This window comes from Peromyscus californicus, unplaced genomic scaffold (genome assembly GCF_007827085.1).
Source record: "Peromyscus californicus insignis strain IS unplaced genomic scaffold, ASM782708v3 Scaffold_22__1_contigs__length_63687245, whole genome shotgun sequence".
NCBI classification, from domain to species: Eukaryota; Metazoa; Chordata; class Mammalia; order Rodentia; family Cricetidae; genus Peromyscus; species Peromyscus californicus.
The window spans coordinates 31,686,634-31,710,094 of record NW_026294525.1 but is presented as its reverse complement, the minus strand read 5'-3'; the positions used below and the strand labels follow the sequence as shown (position 1 = coordinate 31,710,094).

Genomic DNA, 23,461 nt, shown 5'->3' with positions numbered 1-23,461 from the left:
AAGAGATCCAGTCCTGGTAATGAAGGTTTCACTTGGTGGCATAAAATGTCTGCTTGAGCTTTTATCCCCCACTGTTTGGTACCTCCATTTCCACTTCTTTCATAGATGTATATATTTTCAGAAGCTTCTACAGTAGTAGTTTTCCATATTGTCCCTTAAATGGCTCTTAATGCCAGTTGTCTTTCTCCATATTCCCTTCCTCACCCCTCTCTTCTCCTCCTTTTAATCTTGAGATTCCCCTTTTCCTCAGTCAGAATAGCCATTGCCAAGAAAACAAATGACAACAAATTCAGGTGATTGTGTGGGAAAATTCGCCCTTAATTCATTGCTGCTGGAAGTGTAATCATGTGCAGCCACTATAGAAATTAATGTGGCATTTCTGCAAAAAGTGAAAAATACAAGCATATAATCCAGCTATTCCACTTCCGGACATATCCCAAAGGACTCCATATCCCATTACAGAGATACTTGTCTATCCATGCTCATTTCTAGTCTACTATTCAAAATAGTTAGAAGATGAAATCACCTTAGATGTCTATCAACTGCTGGACGGATAATGAAAATGTAGTACATCCAGACAATGGAACAGTGATATTTTAAGGAAAATGGATCCAACTGAAAATCACCATGGTAAACAAAATAAGCCAGACTCAGAAAGCATCTGTATGTCTTCTTTTTAAAATGAACCTAGAGTTTAAATCATATGGATGAGTGAATTTATGTCTGTGTGTGTGTGTTTGTAGGTCCTGAAATTAGAATGGGGATCATGAGAGAGCTAGAAGAGATCTCCAAGAAGAGAGAAAGACAGACAAGAAAGTGGAAAAAAAACTATCATGAGAAAGAAAGGAACCAGCCAGAAAGATCTGGAGGCACAGAAGAGGGCAGTGGGGGAGGGGAGCAAATAAAACAAAGTATAATGGCCTATTTGTATGAAAATGCTATAATGAAGTCCACTACTTTGTAGGCTAACTTAAAAATATTTTAAAAATAAAAAATACTGTTTTAAAAAACATTAAACTACTCTAAGACTGGTCCACCTCCCCCCCCCCCAACAGATTTTGCTCTAGGCACTAACTCAATTATGGACTTACAGAAGAAGGCAGTTCTATGTCTGGGCTTGTTTATTTTATAACTCAAAGCTGTACTCAGTATAGGAATACTGGGAATTTCCAAGGGGAAGTGAGCGAAACTGGTTTTGACTGAGCCACAGAGGGAGACTGCCTGAGGGGTTGTGGGATGGAAGAGGTTTGCAGGAGTATAGAAAAAAAACAAACAAAAAAAACGACTGAATCCTTCTTCAGATAAGGGTGTTTTGCCAGCTCCTTGGAATAAGAACTCTGAGAATAAATGATTTAGAAGAGCTACTTGTGTTGAATGTTCCCTTTGCTCTGTTCTTTGTGTGGCCGATGACGACAGTAGTATTCCAACTGAATTATCATTGTACTGTGCACTACATGAAAAGTGATGCTGGTCTGTTCGTGCGTGTTCTTCCTCCTGCACGCCTTAGGCTGAAGGGTAATCAGAATGACTTCAGACTTTTTACATTCTCTTTTTTGAAGCTTTAGTGGGTTGAATAAAAAGGACAATTTTATTGGTCTATACAGAAATGAAATGGTAAAAAGCAAACACGGAAAGTGCCACAGGAGTGTATTTCCTCTAAATATTTAATTTGCATATTCATGAAGATAATTTTGTGTGAAATCTGAAAATAAGAAACCTCGTATAACATGCCAATAGGTGATTATAATCAACTGACTATTCATCTGGATTTCAGAAATTTACAAAGCCAAATCGGCTACAAATCGGATGAATTACACCCTCATATTCAGCATTATGACTGTCTTCTGTGTAATACATTTCTTTAGACCCTTATTATTTATTTTCAAATTTTATAGGGAAAAAGCTAAGATGTACTTTTATTTTTTTAAATCAACTGACTTAAAAGAGAGCTTCAAAATGTTAAATTTGCATACAAATGCCTTCAATGAAATTCATGGTTTTAAAACTGTGGGAGTTTGCAAAGAAGAGTTTTGAAAATTCCCAAGGGTTGTGTGACTTTGCCAATACTGATAGTTTTCAGTGTCTCCTCCTTGTACTCTATCAACTGCTTCATATGTGTAGACACACGTTACCCATGAGAGTGTTCACGCTCACCCTTCTTACCGTGATTCTCTTGTCGTTGGCATCACACGTGTGCAGGTCTCTGGTAAACTCAATTACTGTGTGTGTGCTGTTTTCCATGGCGTAGTCTAGGTGGTAATCCTGCTGGGCGTCTTTTTCCAATTCTCTGTTTGCATTTGTGAAGTAGTCCTGTCGCAAAAGGGAAAAACAAAGATCAGGATATTCTAAAAGCAGAATGAAAATAACGTAAGAGAATGTAGGGGACGTTCCGATGTCCATTCTTGGTTTGTTCACAGTAAAACCCTTTTATTCTACAGCATGGTGCTGGTCTCCCCCTTTTCATTTGTACACCAGAAGAAATCCACGCAGTGACCTCAAATAGTCATTCATTAATGATGGTCAGTGAACAGTGTGAAGCTTTACTGCTTTTCCCGCAAAGGACCAATTGTGTAAACGTTGACCAGTTTCCTAGATAACCAACTCTTGACTTGTAATAATCCAGTCCATTGGAAAGTCCCAAGATTCATAAAACGGGCTTGAATAAAAGGGTTGCTGTGCTGGACTCAGAACACACAAGAAAAGTCTTTAACTATATAAGAGATCAACACTTGAGTGACATTTGGCAATTTATTCTTAGTATACTTTAACACAATTATCAAATGTGTAGGATTTTGACATCCAAGGTCTAGATATTTTTAATACAAGACAGCCTCAGATTACTGACAGCACACAGAGTCTAACTAACCTATCTCTACCCTGGTAATAACAATTACAACCTATATGTATCTTATGCCCCAGGCACTGGTGCAGTGTGGTACATGTACTCACTCATTCACCATATGTCAAATCGATGAGATGAAACCATTTTTCCATTTGCAAACAACACTGAAGCAATGTATACCGGATAATGCAGTTGGAAATGGGAGCAGCAACATTCAGATGCTATAGCCTGAGCCCACAGTCTGTATCCTTTTTCACTGTGGTGACCACTGATGGAATGTGTGTTTTTATTTCTTTTCCCTGCCTGTAGAAACTCATTGCATTAACTTTTACATAATATATTACCAGTATGTGCTAAAAATGAGGGCTGGCCATTTATTCTGGGAACTAGGTTATAAAAGTGAAAGCAAAGCCGGGCGGTGGTGCCGCACGCCTTTAATCCCAGCACTCGGGAGGCAGAGCCAGGCAGATCTCTGTGAGTTCGAGGCCAGCCTGGGCTACCAAGTGAGTTCCAGAGAGACACAAAGCTACACAGAGAAACCCTGTCTCAAAACACCAAAAAAAAAAAAAGTGAAAGCAATTTAAATAACATATCCTGTGATGACACCTATATGTCTACTGGTTTCCATCATATAGATTTGAATCCTTCAGTGAGATCCCAACACCTATGGAAGGAAGGAATTGGGATCAACTGTCCCTTTACACTCAGGTCATATTTCATTACATTAGCCATACAATTCATTTTATACAAAATGAATACAGTACAAAACAATCAGTTCAAAGCACAGAATAATTATCCTGATCTTGCAAATGTTTCCCAAACCCATAGTTGCATAAAATATCCAACTTGCTTGCCAAGTTTCCATTCATCTTATTTCTACTCACCGAGACTAATTCCTACCAGCTACTTTTCTCTAGCTTCTCAGAGAACTTAGCTACAAGAAATTGGGAGAAGCTTCACTTAGCTACTACTCTGGATCCCTTCACTCTTCTGTCATAAATAAGTCAATAAGGACTATTTATGTGTACATGTATGTATGATGAATTTTGTGGTACCACATGTTAGGCAAGCACTCTACTATGGAATTATGTCCCCAGGCCTCTTTTTACATTATTTACTTACTTATTTTGCAACAGCATTTTACTAAGATGCCAAGGCTGACTTTGAATTTGTTCTGTAGCCCAGGATGGAATTTGAATTTGTAATCCTCCTGCTTCAGCTCCCAAACAGTTGGATTTATAGGTCTATGCAACCGTTAATGTTTAGAAAAGTCTGGAGTGGGCATGGTGGCTTTTATCTGTGGGCCCAGCATTCAGGATGAGACAGCAGGAATCTTTAGGGAGTTCAGGATCTAAATAACATTGTCTAAAAGAAGTTGATAATCTCAACATTACTGAACTAAAATATGGCTGAATGTTATTAAAATTAAATTGATATGTAAAATAATCTAACCACCATGGTGATTTTTCCCCTCATTTTCTCATTTTTTAGGCTTGTTTGGAGACATCTTTGTACCTTAGCTATCCAAAGGGTATTAGTGTTTATATATTTAGTTTAGATCATCAATGACTGAAGATCTACATGTCTTCAGGCCTCCCAACCAATGGTATCTTTACAAGATGTCAACATTTCTCCACCCTCACCCTATATGTTTTCTGTCACTTAGTGAGAATTTCAGCCATGATACTTGAGGGCTCTTTTCCTACCTTCTTTCTATCCTAGAAAATACCAACTCTGCTAAATCATAAAATACACTAAATCTAAAGAAACACATAGAACATGTGAGATTTAAAAAATGAATGTAAATGAAATTTAGGGAAAGGGTCAAAGGTCAATTCATATTGTGCAAATATTCAAAGTTTATGACATCATGCACTTCTTAGTGGGAAAATATGGAATCATTTAGACAAAAAAATAAAAAGACAAAAGTCAACAAAAGTCATTCAGAAGAACACAGAAAGTCAAAGTGGTCTCATAAGTGAAATGCCTTCCTACAAAGAAAATTCTAGGCCATGATGGTTTCACTTAAAATTTTATCAAATATTTTAAGGAAAAGTTAATACCAATCCCTCCTGAACTTCTCTAGAAAATAAAAGAAGAGAACACTTTCCAAGCCACACTTTTAAATCTCTAGCATCATGCTGATACTGATGTGAGGCATTATAAAGAATGGCAAATTAGTATCTCTCATAGAGGTAGGTACATAGTTTCTTAAAAATAAAGACAGAAATAATTAGAAAGTAAATGGCAGCAGTTGAAAAATAATATATCATGAATATAGAGACTTGAGTCAACAATAGAAAAGCAGCCGTCCAATCTTCCTATAAAATGTCTAACCAAGAAAAGCCAGATTTAGTAAATGCCTTCAAGTCACTAGAAGAGATTATTCACAGCCAAACTTCTCAGTGATCATGTGGTAGAAGGGTAGTACTTACAACTTTCAACCATAGAAAGGGAACCAATGAAAGATTCACAGATACCTTCATAGTTAGTGATGAGGGACTGAATTCTCCTCCAGCCCATGGTTGGAAATGAGTCTTGGAAGCAAGGCAAAAAAAAATACATACAGACACACACACAGACACACACACACAGAGACACACATACACAGACACACACACACACACAGACACACACACACAGACACACACACAGGCGTGCACACACACGCACGCACACATGCACGCACACACGCATGCACACTCTGCCCCAGAAGGATATTAACAGCTCCACTGTTAGAGGTCTAGTCTACACCTGTTGTTCTCTGGCCCTACTGTGTCCTCCTGTGCCCTAACTAATGACTTCAGAGTGTCATTTTTAGTCAGTATCACCAAAGCTCATTTTACTGACAAGTCTTGCTGTCATTTCAAGTACAATGAATCCCAACATTGTACTCCCACCCTGGACCCCTTGTATATGTTTTCCAGATTGTCTTCAATGACTGGTCACTCCTCTAGCTGACCGAATTCAAAGCTCCGCATCTTCTTTAACTTTTCCCCTATGACTCCTCTCTATACAAACACTTGGGCTCCTATCAAGTCAGAATTTGAAAAAATAACCCACCTTGTTCTATTTCATGTCAACAATTCATTTTAGACTCCATCGATTCCACAGTTCTGTTCAGGTTTTCTTTGAAATGTCATTGTATTTCTCCCAGCATGTCATTTTCCATAATATTGTATTTTATTTGATGCATGTGCTACAATACACTAAAATCTACATTCCAGGCTCGTTGTTCCTTGAAACTCAGCCTAACCTGGACTTCCATAGTTGAGATGTTTAATATTGCTATATGCTCCCTGTGTATTATTTCCTTTAAATATTTCACCTTTCCTCATCTTTTTGCCTTGTTGACATTCTTCTTTCCCATCTCTCTGAATGGAACTGAGATACTCTCTTCACTAACATCACCCACTGAAGCTCTCTCTTTCCTTCATGTGGTTTTCTTTTCCTCTATGCAGTTTTCATTGACCATCGCTGCAGGAAGTGATCACTGCCACTCAGAATCTTCATTCCTCTGCTTACATTCTTGTAACAAGTGATAACTTTCTAGAAGTTGCAAAATTGTCTCGAGCCCGAGGCAACTGCCAAGAAATGGACAACTAATCCTCTTAATCCAATTACATATTTCTACATTTAAAATAGTCAATTATATTGTCAATGGAACCATGCAAAGGAGATCCAATCGACTAATACATGCTCTCAATTACATCGTTAAGGTCTGGTGTGGAAGATGCTGGAATGGATTTGGATTCACATGATCAACTGTGGAGCCCAGCTTTCTGGGACACTCTGAAACACTGTCATGATCCCTCAGCCCTTATATGAAAAGTATCTTGGGAGACTGAGCTCATGATTTAGGGAGAAAAAGAGAGAGAAATTACAAGGCAACTACTTAATACAATGAGGACATTTTAAATAGGAAATAAGAAAAAGGTGTATCTAGTTTGTCTCTTCGCTGTAGAGGAAAAACTGAACTTGGTGGGCCACAAGGACAACCACCAAACACAGCCTTTATGGTGTGATGGTGTTAGCATCGCACAGCAAAAATGGCACATTGGAAAATCTTCAAGTGCAATTAGTTAAGGGAGGGGAAGGGGAGGAAAGAGGGTGAAAACTTGTCTCAAATTTCACATCCTTCAAACTTTCTTACTAGGAAAAACAAAGAAAAAAGAAAAAGAGCGCAAAGATCAGTGCTGAGAGTTAGATTGGTTAAGCTTTAAAAAAAAAAGGTTTAATGAATTTGTTTCCTGACAGTTTGAGAAAAGAACAAATTGTTGTTCAGTGGGCTAATCAAAGGGGTAGTATTGTTTCACTATCCTCTAGGGAGAAGAAAATGAAACTGAAACACTAAAACATTAATCAATTGAGAATTCAAATATTAATAAAGTGACCTAGACATTGAAATTAACAAATGATACTATATCATAATTACGATATTAAACTTCCCAGTTCATTTCCACTGTATCTTATTTCTACCTAGATGATTAAGCCAAATGATGCCCTGACCTCTCCCTGTTCTACATAGCAAATGGAACCATACACATGTGCATTATATAGGCAAGAAGAAGGTCGTGACTCAGCCCTCCTCCTGCAGTGCATGACAGTCTGGGACTTCAAATAAGAATAGGAATGTAGCTCACAGTGCACAGGCATTTGTCATGGTAGCATGTTGAAGCCATTATAAACCTTATCACCTATGCACTAAGTGAATTTATTGTAAATATAACATAAAATAGTGACACGTAAAAGTTCCAATTGAGATTAATTAGAAGCAATTGGCTCAATTAGTAAGTGCCTGCTGCACAAACGTGAGGTCCAGAGTTCAGATCCCTAGCATTCCTGTAAAAAGTATGCCCCTTTAACTCAACTACCTTGGCAGGATGGGTGGGCAGAGATATGCAGATCCCTGAAGTTCATTGACCAGCCAGCCTAGCAGAATCAATGAGCTGAATCAATTCAGAGAGAGAGAGAGAGAGACTCTGAGCAACATTTAAAAAATAATCAAGAAAAGACACCTGATGTCAACTTCTGGCCTGTACACCAACTCGTACACATACACATCCATACTACGTACACACACACACACACACACACACACACACACACACATTTTTTTTAATTCATTAAAAGTGGATCTCATAACACAAGGGAGCCAGAGAGGATAGAGGAAACTATAACTTCATGGAAACTTTAAGAATTTAGGAATAAAAACATGCAGATGGCATTAATAATGCCAACAGAAGCCAAGCTTGGCTGTGTTCAGTCAGTCCTAATGTTCTGCAGAACAAACATGAATTGCTGCTACTCACCTGTTTGGTTGCTTTGGGTGGGTCTTCATTGATTCTAACACAGACCCCCAGCCTGGCGTCTGAACGGACTGTCATTGTTCTGACTGTGGACTATTCCACGGATTATATACTGACCTTGTTTATATTTTCCCAATAAAATATCACCCAGAACCCTCAAAAGTGAGTTAATAAACCTCAATGATGATGATACTGTTTGGCTGTATTATGGAAAATTCACCTCCTAAAGCATGTTCTCACAGAGTATTTCTCCTGGAATGCATTACACTTAAAAAAAAAAAAAAGAAGAAGTGTATAATTGCGGTTTCAAAATGCTGTGGGACAATAATAAAGTAAGGTGCCCCCAACAGCAGTTGGCAGGGAGTTGACATGAGGGACTGGCTATCATTTCCAAAGTAAGATAATGTACCCGAAAGCTAGCTTTGCCAACTGACAGGATCACTAAGGTCTCTTGTTCAGAAACATGATCACACAGATGTTCAGTCGCTTCTCACTCATTGTTCATCTCTTTCCTCCTTTCTGAAATGAAATCTCTGCTATAGAATAGAGCTTTGATGGATGCTGTGTGAAACAGGATGAAGCAAAAACTCTGGTGGGTGTAATAAAAGATATGAATAGACTTTGCATCAGCTTGGGGAAACTGGATGTAAGCACAGCTGCACAGAGATCTTGAGAAAAAAACCCGACTCTATCTGTCATCATCTTCTTCAACAGGTGCCTGCAGCTTCTCTCCTGTTTCTGCTTCTCAGAAGTCCATTCCATCGCATATTTCTGTTCATGACATTAACTATAACATTGACAGTATAATAAGCATTGATGTATCAAAGAAGCACCCTTGATCCTAAACAATCGAGAGGCTGTCTAAAGCTGTACCAGCAGATAATAAACAAAAATCTTTCCATTTCAGTAACTTTTGAAGGAATCTCTTCACTAAGAAACCAAACTGGAATTTCAATGTGCTTAAGAAACAATCTCAGACAGACTTCTCTCTGGGTCTCATAAGAGTCATTAAATGTCTATCTGAAGTCCAAAATATCAACTCTTCTACTTCGTTAAAGGGCTCTCAAGGAGTGTGCTTTCCTGTCGGTACTTCACTCTGACATGCACACACACACACACACACACACACACACACACACACACACACACACCATGGTCAATAACAGCCGATCACTTCATTTCAGCTTTCATGGAAATAATCTATACAATTATGAGAAATATACAATAAAGTTAATTGTTTCACTCTTCATTCCCAATGATGTGCTTTGGCAGAAATAAAATCTCAGTTTTAATCATTCAATGAAAATTATTTTACCTTCATCCTAAGTCATCTTCTAATTTGTAATACATACATATATATATTAGATGATTTCACTTAAGAGCCCATATCCATTTTATCCAAGGAGTGAAAAAATAATCTTTAGAGAAACAGGCTTATTCTTTCTTTCGAGGTTCCTTTCCCCCTTTCCTGCCTCCATCCCTAATCTCTCTTTTCCCTCCTTGCTTCCTCTCATGCAAGTGTGTTTGTGTGTGTGTGTGTGAATGTGCATGTGCGTGTGCGTGTGCGTGTGCGTGTGCGTGTGTGTGTGTGTGTGTGTGTGTGTGTGTGTGTGTGTGTGTGCCTATGTTTAAAGCATTCACCGATTACTGTGACTTCTGTGTGGAGAACGATGATGAGAAGACAAGAATGGTGGCCAGGAGATCCAGAAATGTCTGAGTAATCCCACTGGATTCAGCTGATGAGAACTGAGCAGATTTGAAATTCTCATAGAAAGGACAGTAGGATGTGAAGATAGGGTTTAGATCATGGGTAGAGGAAAGAGAAGAAAGATTGCTCCTAATTTTTTAACTGGAGCTAGCAAAAAGCTGCCATTCACTAAGACAGGGAAGGCTGGCAAGGAGACAGGTTGGGAATAAACCATGCTCAGTTTGAGCAGCCTATCTCAGTATTGTGGTGGGCAGGCCAGGGGCAAGAAAGTGCTTCAAGAAAGGTCAGGGGAGACCTTGCCTTGGAGGAGGTGGGAATGGGGGATGTGTTGGGGGGGAAGGCTGAGGGTAGGAGGAGGGAGGACAGGGGAATCCGTGGCTGATATGTAAAATTAAAGTAATTATAAAATAAAATATTTATAAAAAAATTTAAAGAAAGGTCAAAGAAATTTGGGGGGAAGAGGAGCAGGCCTCAGAATCTTAACAAATTCATGTTTGACTTTGCTCTTGAAGCCATCCAAATATTGCTTTGAAAGACAAATGTTCTTATTTGTATGTTCTCCAGATTTAAAGATGAACACACCATTATACATATTTAAATATACTGAAGTTTATGAAATGGCTAGAGATGACATACTGTCATGGCACTGTACCAGCCCCATACATAACTATCCACAGAAATAAGGAAATCTGTCATTTAAAAGGTTATACGAAGTTAAATCTTCCTCTATTCACCTCTTGGATTATCGGAAAGCGTGTGTGTGGAGTGAAGTTCTCTTCAGCATCAGGCTGTCGCTGGAAGCTATTTCTTAGGGAAACCTAATCCTGGCTGGCACTCAGCAGGCTTTCTCTCAAATGCGTTCCTATCACGTGTGTGTACATGTCTGGGAGTGCTTGGCTATCCTTCCTCAGGTACCATCCACCCCTGAAACTCTCCAACGAGACTCAATCGGCTTGCCGCAACACCCCTCCAGTTTCCACCTCCCCAGCTCTTTTACTTGGTTCTGGAGATCCAAACTCTGGTCCTCACGCTTGTGAGGCAAGCACATCATTGCCTAATCAATCCTTCTGTCTCTGCAGGTCTTCATAAGTTGTCTGTAAGTGATGGCCATACAGTACTGAACACTTGCAGTATCAAGTTCATGAACTTACAGTCTCACAAGGCCACCCACTCCTATTTAGTGCCTCTGATCCACAGAAATACACTGATGCTAAGCTAGAGAGCATTCTTCTACCTCAAAGGTGTGCCAACTGGATATTTATTTTTCTGGAGCATAACAGGTGACGTTTCACCCACACTTTTGGAGGAAGTCTGTCCACTACATGATAATGATCATGTCCTTGAATCATTCTTTCTCCAATGAAAACACTGCCAACTATTTGTCTGTCCTTTGGCATCCAAATTTCTAGAAGTTTCAGTTACCTTTCAAATACCCTCATTTATCCACATGTCTTTGGAAAATGCTATCCCTAGAAAGGGCCTTTTGGTGTGGTCAGCCTGGGATACAGTACAGTGTCAATATTACATCCTTTGATATGAACAGCTCAGATCACCAACTAATACAACCTCTCTGTGTTTACCAGCCACATTATAGTGAATTGAAATGTGACCTACTGAATTAACTCTTTATCACATGAACCCAATTTAGTACAATTTTACAAAGCTGTATATTATACAGTTAGCTTTTTTCAACTAAATTGTTGATCTCCACTTGTATTTTCAACAAATGTTTAGCCTTTGGTTTCCTTGCATTATTTTAGTGTACCACTGTTTTTAAGCCCTCATCTGAAACCTAAGATGGCCACTTTGATATCCTGTTTTGGTATGGATATTAAATATTTATTATTATAATGAATTTGATATTTTAATCCATCTTCTTTGATATAATGAGAAGCCCTGCAAAATGCTGTACTATATCATTCAGATATACCATTTGTTTATGACCCTAAACTACAAGAACAGCAAATCAAATACAAAGGAAAATACAGTTGCTGGCTATAAAAAATGGAAATAAGCTGGCCTCTAGTCATTAAGAGTTCGAACAATCACCACCCAACTGCTTGAAGTTTGTCCTAAGATGTCCTCATGATTTACCACCCAACCCCCCCCCCATCTGTGTATTTAGTGAATACCCTTTTCCCAAGCTGAAAACTTGGGGTACTTGTCTCCATGTGGTCTTCTGTTTCCACAGTTCACGACTTCATTACAGTCATGTATCTCACTTACAGAGCTCTGTGTGTAACATACTCTGCTAAGAGCCTTAATGCCTATGCTGCTTAATCCTCACAAAACCCAGGGGCTAAAGAACATGATCTACCTTCTGCACGGAAGGAAACTGCCACTTAGAGGAGGGTAAGAGTTTGCCAAGGCCACACAAGAAATAAGCAGCTAGCATTGCTGAGGCTCACAGTCAGTCTAAAAGACCCCCTGCTCTTAGCTGCACTCAGCCATCTTTCTTGAGGTCCTGCCAAGAGCATGGAGTTGTTCCTTGGTACCTCAGGGAGGTTTGGCAGCGAGGACACAGTCGTCAATCTACAATGTTCCATCCATGCCCTAATAAGATACTAATTATCCACCACTCCTGTACCTCTTCTCCTTCTCCCTGCGCAACTATAACTTGAGGGCATTTTCACGGCTTATTAGCAATCTTGCAGAATGGAGGAGGGAGGGGAATGGTATCTATTTACGTAATGAGAAACACTAGAGGATATTTCCAAATACAAAAGAAAGCATTAATCCAAAGTTTCTAGCCAGAACCCTTCTCTTGGTGAAATTATAGACCCGGGACCGCCAATTAATAATGAAAGAAATGAGGTAGCCTGTGGCAACACATACCATACATTTCACACTGTGTGTGGGTAGATATTGCTGTTGCTTAGAAATACAGCAACTGGTACAGGCCAGCAAAAAGTGTGTAGTTAGAAAGACGTCTGTGGGAAGGAAAGAAAGACTCCTCGCTGAGCATGTTTTCAAACATGCTTCTATTCAAAGGGTAAAAATCATTGCTCTTGCAGCAGCATGTGAATTTGAGGAAATGCTTAGAACTATAGACAGAGCCATTAAATACATCTCATCAGTGTTCCCATGCTAAGAGCAACAGCCTTGTGTTTCCATTTTAAAACATAGTGTTAAACGGCCAAGCCAGTATTAGCCCATCCAATGGTCACTGTGAAATGGCTTTATATGAACTTTGCTGCCTGGAGTCTTCCAAATGACTGCAAGTTGATTTCCAGGATTTCCGTTACAGAAGCCTGACCGCAGAAAATCAGCAGTTAGCAGACTTGCCTTCATACTGGAATTACCTCAGGAATCTGAAACATGGCTTCACTGTAGCCATATGTTATCTTTATCTGTTGTGGGTGGGCAGAGGAGGGTAGCTAGGCCTTGGATATTGTGGTGGGAGTGCCTTTGTAAGTGTGTGCACGCATGTATGGAGGCCAGAGGAAAGCCTCAAGTGTCATTCTTCAGGAGTGCCCACCTCACTTTCTGAAACAATCTCACATTGGGGCCTAGTGCTCATAGACTAGGTGAGGTTGACTGGCCAGCAAGCCTCGGGAATCTCCCTGTTTCCACTTCCCCAGAGCAGGGATTGCAAGCTTGACGCCATGTCTGACTCTTTCACAGGGGTTCCAAGGAACAAACTCAAGTCCTCGTTCTGAGTCAGCAAGTACTTGACCAATTGACGATGTCCCCAGTCACTGGGGGATATTTCAAAAGAAAATCAAAGCACTTTATTTTTGATGTGGAACTAGACGATATCCTTTCTGGTTCTCAATTATCTGCCAGCTTTATCACAGCTTTCTAATCTGCCATAAATGAATCCCTCTCTGTTCTGGACCACCATTGCACCCAGCGCCTGTATGATGGCATCAGTCACCAGTTCCCTTTTTGTGACAGTTTGAATGTAATTGTCCTCTATAATCTTATAGGGAGTGGCACTATTATGAGGTGTGTCTTTGTTGGAGGAAATGTGTCACTGTGGGAGCAGGTTTTAGGTTTCCTATGCTCAGGATACCACCCAGTGTTTCAGCCGACTTCCTGTTGCCTGCAAGATGTAGCACTCCCAGTCACTACTCCAGCACCACATCTGCTGGCATGCTGCCACCCTGTCATGATGATAATGGACTGAACCTCTGAAACTGTAAGAGAGCCAATCCAGTTAAATGTTTTCCTTTATAAGGGTTGCTGTGGTCATGGTGTCTCTTCACAGCAATAGAAACTCTAAGACACATGTGTTAATTGGGTTTCAGTGCATGACATTTGCAGAGATTTTTAGTTATTTCTGTTATTATAATGTAATGATATCACTTCTGTGTTGTTAGTTGTTTTCACTATTTGGTCTTTTTGGGGGCCCACCACCCAGCTCCCAAATAAATCACATACGAAGGCTTATTCTTAATTATAAATGTCTGGCCTTAGCTTGGCTTGTTTCTTAAATTAGCCTGCCTACCTTTTGACTCTGGGATTTTTCCTTTTCTTACTTCTGTCTATCTTACTTTCACTCTTACTACATGGCTGGCTGTGTGGCTGGGTGGCTGGCCCTTTCTTTTGGTGCTTCTTGATATCTTGCTCTTTCTCCCTTTCCTCCCAGATTTCTCCTTCTATTTATTCTCTTTGCCTGCCAGCTCTGCCTATCCTTTCTCCTGCCTTGCTACTGGCCATTCAACTCATTATTAGACCATCAAGTGTTTTAGACAGGCAAAGTAACACAGTTTCACAGAGTTAAACAAATGCAACATAAAAGAATGCAACACATCTTTGCATCATTAAACAAATGTTCCACAGCATAAACAAATATAACACATCTTAAAATAATATTCTACAGCACTTTCTCCTCCCCTTTCCTCCATCCATACCCTCCCATACATTCCTCCTTGCTCAGAAAAAGACTTATGAAAGCAGAAATTCAGAACTCTTCTAAGATACTGAGATTCCTGTTTTCTTATAAAATTGTCACATAAAAAGGTGAAAATCTTCCTCAAACACATTGATGTAACTTCTCAAGGGTTGTTAATTCTCTAATTTCATGTGATCTGTATGGAAACCACAGATGATTTCTAAGATGTGTAACCAGGAACCCAGGGTTCATATATAAGATATTGGCCTCACATGGGCCATTTGGGAGTTATATGGATAGCAATCTAGAAGACTTATCACAATGAAGGGCATACAAAATCCTAACATAGAAATGCACGTCTGTGACATTTAAAATGGAATAAATATAGTAAGAGACATACTTCACAGCACATATATTTTCACTATTTAGAAAAAGAAACTGGAATGTGTTTTTATGGAGACATTTTATGAAAGAATAAATGACAGCAAACCAGGATTCAGAGGAAATAACTATAGGCTCTGGATCTATATGACCTCCAAAAAGTCACTTGACAATTACTTAAGGCCCTACTTTCCTCCCCTACAAAATGGGGAGAGAAGGATGTGCAGCAGGAAGTTTGAAAGGAAGTTATCAAACTCTGAACTCATAAAAGACAACGATTAAACACACAAGCCACTAACATTTAAACCTGCAAATGCAGTGAGAAGCCATAGCTTTTGGGCATACGGGGTGAACACACAAGCAAACAATACCTTCTTAATAAATTATTTACTTATACTGCACTCCAGTTGATGATCCCAGGACTACAGTCAATAAAGTCATACTTTTGCTACATTTTTATTGGGAAGAGAAGAGGTGTGTGTGCGCACGTGACACGTGTAGGCCAGAGCACAACTTTTGGGAATTATCTCTTGCCACCATGTGGGTTCCAGACATTGACTTCAGGTCATCAGACTTGACAGCAGCATGTTCATTGAGCCAGACTCCCTGCAACTACTTCTGCAACCGTCTCTGCTGTATGCTGTCCTCCAAACAGATTGTTTTATTCTAGAATTTAACAAGCTAAAAAAAAGGATACAAATTTGAAGCCGAGTGTGTGGCACACGTCTTTAATCCCAGGACTTGAGAGGCAGAGGCAAGCGGATCTCTGAGTGCAAGGCCAACCTGGTCTACAGAGTGGGTCTACATGATGGCTGGGGCTACATAGAGAGACCCTGTGTCAAAAAACAAAACAGAAAATTCTGAATTCAAAAGAAATTATGCTTTATGTGTTACTTTCTTTAGTAATGTTACATGCTCTGTGATTTATTTCTCCCAGGCATGGAACAAGGCAGTTAAACACACACACACACACACACACACACACACACACACACACACACACACTCGATACGAATTTGGAAGAATCTTCCTAAAGAAATTATGTTTTCCTACTTTAAGGTTCTTTCTACTTGAAAGTTCTTTACTGGTGATTAATTCTATATTACAAGAAAGCATTGTGAGACATCTGTATGCAGAGTTTTTATTATTGTTATTATTATTATTAATGGATCAAACAGTTCCAGAAACAAAGTAGTGTGTAATGAATTCATCTCTCTTGTGAGAAACTTTACTAGCACCCTTTTACAAACTCTGCATCAACCGGCCACCATTCATTTTCTTTGAAGTGGACTCTGGCCTCTCCATCCAAGATTCCCCAAATCTGCCTGTGGTAGCCCAAAGCCTTGAACTCTGTTTGTCAATCTAGGTGCGTTGTTTCCTTGGCTGTGAGGTCGGCTTGTTTCCCCAGGCTAATTAGGAAACCTTCTGTTCTTGCCAGGAGAAGTACACAGCTTCCAGCTGAGGACCATCATCTTGGGTTTGAACAGTGGGACATGTGTCCCTGTTCCTCAGGCCCAGAGCAAGAAGCTCGGAAAGGTCCCTTCCTCATCTGGTGATGGGGGGGGGGGGGGGGGGAGGGCATCCTCCCGAGATTTATAAATATCTCTTAAGGATGCTGCAGCTGAGCTGTGTCAGGCTTGCGCGCCTCCAGTGTGCTTTGCCAATGTTTGCTTTGTTGCAGTTGGCTGGTGTGAGCTTAAAAAGAAGCACGTCGTTAACCACAAAGAATGCTTACTGTTTTTTGTGATTTTTTTAGATCACTCACAGGCACTTCCTCAGTGAGGGGCCCTGGCAGCAATTACCCAGATGCTCAAGACACTGCTCTGCACAGAAAGCCTCCAGTTTCTGAAGGGGCCAACCAGCGAGGCTACCACCAAGGATGACATATGTGTCTGTGTCGGGCTCCATTCACTGGTGATGTCTATCCCCTTAGGAAGGGTGAATCCATTTTTGTGCTAATCAAGAGCACATCCGACAATGATGCTCTCTTCTCTCACTCACACAAACTGGGCATTCATCCGCGGGGTTCCTGGTTCCCAATGGGCACTCACATTTGCTAAATGGTTCCGATGGGGGTGGGGTCGTCGTCGTGTCAAAGAGGCAAAGCATCAGGGAAGGACAGGGATCCATCAGAGAAATGAGAGTTGGGCTGAGACAAAATCCTGCGGCTCTGAGACACCTGTTCGAAAGGAAAGAGTGTTTCCCACCCAGCCTGGGTCCTGCTGTGAAAGACAGACTAGAAAAATGACCTGCCCGGCACCCCACAGGGGACATTTCCATGAGTGTAAACTACCCAGTTCATCCCTCCTACAGTTTATCCTGAAGATTTCCCAGAGGCGGGCTTCCTTTCCCAGCAATCCTTCCCTCCTCCCCTCCCCATTTTGATTGTAGCTGGTCAAACATAAATGAGGACCCCTCTCCAGAGGGTCGGAAAGTCACAAAACGGGCAAAGTCAATTTCCATAAATAACAGGTCTCTTGGTGTAGGTGCTGTTCATTCTTTGGTTTGTTTTGATACAGCGTTTTATCATGTATCCCGAGCTGGTTTCAGCCTTGGGATCCTCCTGCCTCAGCCTCTCTGGTGCTGGAATGACAGATGTGTGCCACCACGCTGAGCCCCCAGTATAGTTTTAAGAGTTACGAAACCTGCTTTTTTTTTTTTTTGCTGACTCACGGGAATCCAAAGTTTGATCTTTATTTGTTTATCTTGAAACCTCTGTAAGCCAGCCAGCAAATGTTACCCTGTCATCTACAGGTAGTCCCTTTGGGTCTATGCTGCGTAAATGATTGGTAACCATAGAAACAAACAAACACAGGATTGCTAAGGTTCAGAAATCTTGTACTGGGGAGTAGGTACACAGAGAGGAAATCGGTTAAACAGGGCAGTGAGAAAATTACCAATAGTTCACCAACTCTTGGTGATCGGGGTTGGGAGTGGGGGTGGACGCAACAAGAAGGAGAGGGAACGGTCAGTAAAAGTGAACATTGTCTCCCGATGGAAGTAATGTCAAAATTGAGTAGGTATGCACACTTAAGTGTTTAGAGTGATGGTGTTTGATGGGAGGCATGGTAAGTGGGGCTAGACATGGTAGAATCGATTTTACAACAACGGCCACACTAATATATTCCATTATCAAGATAAAGTGAGGTCTACGCGCTTTCCTGACTCCATGAGCCTGTGGTAACAGCAAAAGTGCACCGATGACTCAAAGGCAAAGTCATAAAAGGCTATCCATACACAGTTTCTATGTGGGCCTCTGAGGATGTCCAATCTGGGACCAGCCACTACGCTGTGAGGAAGCTAAGCAGCCATGTGGAGAGGCCACAGTCACACCACAGAACTGACTGAGGGAGGAGGCCCCAGCCATCGTCCCAGACAGACATAAAGGTGAGTAAGTCTTCAGATACTTCTAACCACATACCTTAGAATTGACAGAGAGTGGAGAATAGCAGCTGTTCCCACTAAGCCCTGCTCAAATTACATACTTTTGAGCAAAATACTGGTGATTGTGTCAAAGTACTGTTTGGGGTGTTTTGGTGTTTTAACATAAGAATAAATAGTCCAAATAATGGCCAAGGCCGCCAGATGCTGAAATCATCTCCTGGCCCATAATAAGCACTCTGAACCGAAATTGGGCTTGCCTTTTTTTCTCCCATGGATTTTCATAATTTGTATTGATAATTTCTTCAACTTAGTTTTTTTTCCCTCTTGGTCCAAGATTACACCCTCTGCAAGAAAGACCCCAGTTGAAACTGTGCAAAGTATGCACACTTTGTACACAGTGCTGTGTACAGACTTGAGTGGGAAGCAGTATGGATGAGTCAAAAGTATACACACACACACACACACACACACACACACACACACACACACACACACTGAATTTCTGTCTTCTCTCTAAAACAAAACAAACAAACGGTCTGGCAATACTGGATTTGTAGCCCCCTGAGAAGGTAACTCTGGCTTTCTGGTATACCCCAATTGTTGCTGCGTTCTGCCTGTTCTCCCCAAGCACGCCCCATGCTTAGACTGCCGCCCTCTTGATTTCTCCAGACATTTGGGTTTGTGGCATCCACTAAGCCAAAAATTCTCTGCCTGGTTGCTTAGGAATTACTCTTAGTCATACCAGAGTCAACACCCATCTGCAAAGACATGTTTACAGATAATTTGTTTAAAAATAAAAATCAAAACATCAAGAAGTCGAAAGTGTAAGTTGAAAATGACTTTGAAAAGGCTGAAAGGTAAGGAAAAAGCCATACAGTGAAATGACTGGGATGTCAACTTATGTTAACTCACACAGCCTGATGCCATTGTCCAGCTAGTGGTGCCTGCTCTATACACTAACACCCCCAGGAACCAATGCTTTTATGTCATTGTTCATGCAAAGTCTCTTCTCACTGGAAACAGAATGGCATAAAATCCAAAGTCTACTAATAAAATCATATACACTTCATTGAAGAAGCACGTTTTGCTTTCAATATAGTTACTTAAGATACCCTTATCATACCAGTGTATGAGAAATCTCAAATATTATCTAGGGAGAAGAGTCCCTTTCAAGTATTAGAAAATGAAATCTCCCACCCCACATTACTGGCTATAATCAAAATATTTCTTTTTATTAATATTTTTTTACCTTATTAGAAAGGTTTTGAATAGGCTCTCTTGCCAGTTAACTGACTAAGAAAATAAAATGTGTCCTAAAACTCAGTAGAATCTCTAAGGAAATTGAGTGATAAAGTATATCATCCAAAAAAGAAACTGAGTAGCCCCTATATATGAAAACAAAGAACACATTTCTGAACCAACAGAGAGTAGAAAAATGCTATTTCTTGTTCATTACATATACAGTGTGTATTTTTAATTCATCTCATAGTAGTATGTACCCATTGCTTTAAGAAAATTTCAAAATTTCAAAATCAGTCTGAAGAACCCTTAATTCTTATGCAATCTAAGGATAGCCACCCACAAGATGGAAATATTCTGTGGTTTAGCAAGATGTTTGTGATGGGCCCATTATGGCAAGTTGGATCAGGACTCTTGCTTCTGACTTTCATTTGATATCTAATTGTGTGGGCTTTCTAGAAATGCTGCTCTTTTGGCAAAAATAGTGTCGGGTTGACTTTTAAAGTGTGCCCTATTGCTATTACAAAGCAAGATGCCTCATGGCCACTTCTATATTGTGTGCAGGGGCATGATACTTTACAAAAACAGCTTTTCAAAAAACCTTAGCTGCGATAGACATTAAAATAGGTAGTGTCTACCTCAGATCATGGGAGACTAAGCCAGTTGATTAGTGAGGCCTGTGCGTGGGATCAAATCCTTAGCTATCAAGTTTCATATCTGAGATGATGCAGCAACAGAAAATTCCCACGTGGGGAAGCCCGTACTGTGAACCTCATCAAGCTTTATTCTGTCAGAGTTGCATAGTATTTATATGGAGAGGAAGCGATGAATTGGGGATAAAAACGCTATGGAGTGGCTTGGAAAATTGAATTGCTGTCATTTTTATTTCTAGCCAAAGTCAGGGTCAGAACTGAAGCTAAAATGTCAAGGCACCTCAGTCAGAATGCTGTGAAATACCAGCTTAGAAGTCGGGAGAAAATTCTGAGTCATACACGTTGAAATCCACGTAGGATATTTTCATGCTGCCCAGGGGAAGACAATTTCAGAACAAGTCTTCATGATGTTTATCAAAGGATAGTATTCTTGGATGGAAGCTGGCCCCTAACAAAGTGTATATATCCACTATAACCCAAAAGTTGTTCCGTAGCAAAGGATCTGAACTTGTCGTTTCACATACATTTCCCCACACATAAAGACGCCCTTATCAGGTAGCATCTACCCCTCCCCCCTGCACCCCGAAGAGCAAATGAGCAGCGAGCGAATCAAATGAACTTTGTTGCCTATGAAAGTGGAAAAACTATCCCGTAATAGGGGATTCTGCGCGGAGATTCCGGGCTGTGAAGGTGGCTAAACCTGGCTTCCCCAACAACTGTCAACAGCGAAACTTCCTTAAGCAGCCCTTCAGGACCCTTCATTCATCTTGTCCAATGTCGATCCCGTTCCCGGGGCGTCCAAAACCAACCACTAGAGACTTTCTGCGATTCCCAACCCTAAACAGCAAGATCGCCAAGTGCACCCCGCCCTTCCTCGCAATCTGTCCAGTTAGGTCTCCAAAGCTGTGGTCCTCTTTTCCTGAGGAGGGGAGGGGAACGCGTGGCGGGTGCGCGGCGGTCTGTTAAGTGGTGCACTAAGATGCGAGAGCGTCCTCCGGGGAGGAAAACTTCCCGGGATGGAACTGCAAGTGGCTTAGGCAGGGACCCCAGGGCGGGAGCGAGTGGCCCCTGGGCAAAAGGTGGCAGGGAAGGTGAGAGAGACTTGCCACGCCAAGCCAGTGTCAACCTCCCTCGAGCTTGAGTGGATTCCGCTGTCCATCCGCTCCTGCACCGCGCTTCTGGGGTGAGCCAGGACGATCGCTGCTCAGGGAGGTCCTCGAAGGGACCCGAGCTTACCTGGAGGTAGGGCCGTCCGTGGGCCACGCCGCCCACCACGATGTCTGCCGCGGCCATGGTCCCCGTGGGCGAGAAGCCGAAGCCCACGTAGCCGGTCGTGCGCACCTCCAGGCGGAAGGCCAGCCGTCCGCCTTGCCGGCCCCAGCGCAGCCAGTACTTGCCCTCTGGGTCGAGGACCGTGCTGTGCGGGTACCAGCGACCCGAGCTCCCCGCAGCCGTCGCGGGGAGCAGCGCCCACAGCACCAGCAGCCTCCAGCCGCACATCCTCCGGTCCCGCCGCCGCACCTGGGCTGCAGCCACTTGTGGGCGAAGACCCGCACCGCGGCGAAGCCCAGCTTGGGACCGCCCCGGGGCTGGCTTTGTTCGCCCGCTGTCCCCGCCCCGCTGGAGCCCGGTCCTACCAGGAGACTTCCTAACCTCTCTCCAGGCATCCACCTGCTGCCACCCATCTCTGAAGTCTGGGCTGGGAGGAGTGGAATGCAAGGAGCTTCCTGGAAGAAGCGGAGAAAAGGGGACCCGTCCCGGTAGAGGAAAAGGAGGAAGGAAGGACTTCAAGCGCAGACTGGGAGGGACAGTTGACACATGAGGGAAAGAACTGGAAAGTGATGGGACAGAAGGAAAGCATCCTGCTCAGGACCGGAGGAGAAAAGAGACGCTGAGAGTCTGGGGTTCGGTGGAAAGAAAGTGAAGGCACAGACAGACAGACACACACACACACACACACACACACACACACACACACGGTAACTGCACAGTCTGCATCCCTGGCTATGGACCTTGCTCAACAAGGGCATCTATCTATATGCCTGCTCTCCAAGGAAGACACAGCTCACCCCCACCTCCATCTCCCGTTCTTCAGTCTTTCCTCCTGTGTGTGTATGGGGGTGGGGGGCAGTCTGGTTTAGAAGCTTTCCCTCAGGATCTGATCTGGTTTGGTTTGGTTTGGTTGTGAAGGGATGGCTTCTGCCAACGCATCAGAGGAATATGTCAAGGTCAACTTCCCTTTGAGACCCTTTACCCTGATGGTTTAAGTTCTGGCCATGGGCCTGTTCATCAAAAACCTTGTTTGGTTCGTTTGTCTTTGAACACAACACTCCTGTATTCCAGATGCTCAGTACTCATATTGGGGATAAATTAGATTCCTCATTTATGTACACATTACCATGTTTCAAAAGCAAATTCTAGCTTCACTTAACAAATGCAAGGGTAAGGATACAGATAAAGCATCATTGCTCTGGGTTTGGAGATGCTCAAGCCAACTGTGCTTCTAATTCTCTCCATGTGTGTTAAATGTCAGCCTGGGGTGTGTGTGTGTGTGTGTGTGTGTGTGTGTGTGTGTGTGTGTGTGTGTATGAAACACCAGGACCAAAAGCAAGTTGGGGAGGAAAGGGTTTATTTGGCTTACACTTCCACATTCTAGTCCATCATTGAAGGAAGTCAGGAGAGGAACTCAAACAGGGCAGGAACCTGGAGGCAGGAGCTGATGCAGAGGCCACGGAGGGGTGCTGCTTACTGGCTTGCTCCACATGGCTTGCTCAGCCTGCTTTCTTACAAAACCCAGGACCAGCAGTCCAGGGATGGAATCACCTACAATGGGATGGGCCTTCCCATCAACCACTAATTAAAGAAATGACTTAGAGGTCTGCCTACAATCCGATCTTACGGGGGCACTTCCTTTTTTTTTTTTTTTTTTTACCCCAAGGCAGGGTTTCTCTGTGTTGCTTTGGTGCCTGTCCTGGATCTTGCTCTGTGTAGCATGAATCTTAAAAGTTCTTATTAATAAAAACAAACCTGAAGCCAGGTTTTGGGGTGAATGCTGGAAGATCAGAGAAGCAGAACAAGCCACAGTCACCTCACCTCACCAGTTCCTCA

General features: G+C 41.9%; 1 protein-coding gene across 1 annotated transcript in view; it reads right to left on the bottom strand.

Moving 5' to 3' along the window:
• Positions 1 to 22,004, bottom strand: part of Moxd1 (monooxygenase DBH like 1) — an 80,516-nt gene extending 58,512 nt beyond the window's left edge. The window contains exons 1-2 of the mRNA XM_052751190.1: positions 21,590 to 22,004; positions 2,164 to 2,310 (exon numbers count right to left, since the gene is read on the bottom strand). Of these exons, the coding sequence (XP_052607150.1) occupies positions 2,164 to 2,310; positions 21,590 to 21,853 (411 nt within the window). The 5' untranslated portion in view covers positions 21,854 to 22,004. The remainder of the gene's footprint in view (positions 1 to 2,163; positions 2,311 to 21,589) is intronic.
• Positions 22,005 to 23,461: the final 1,457 nt, after the last annotated feature.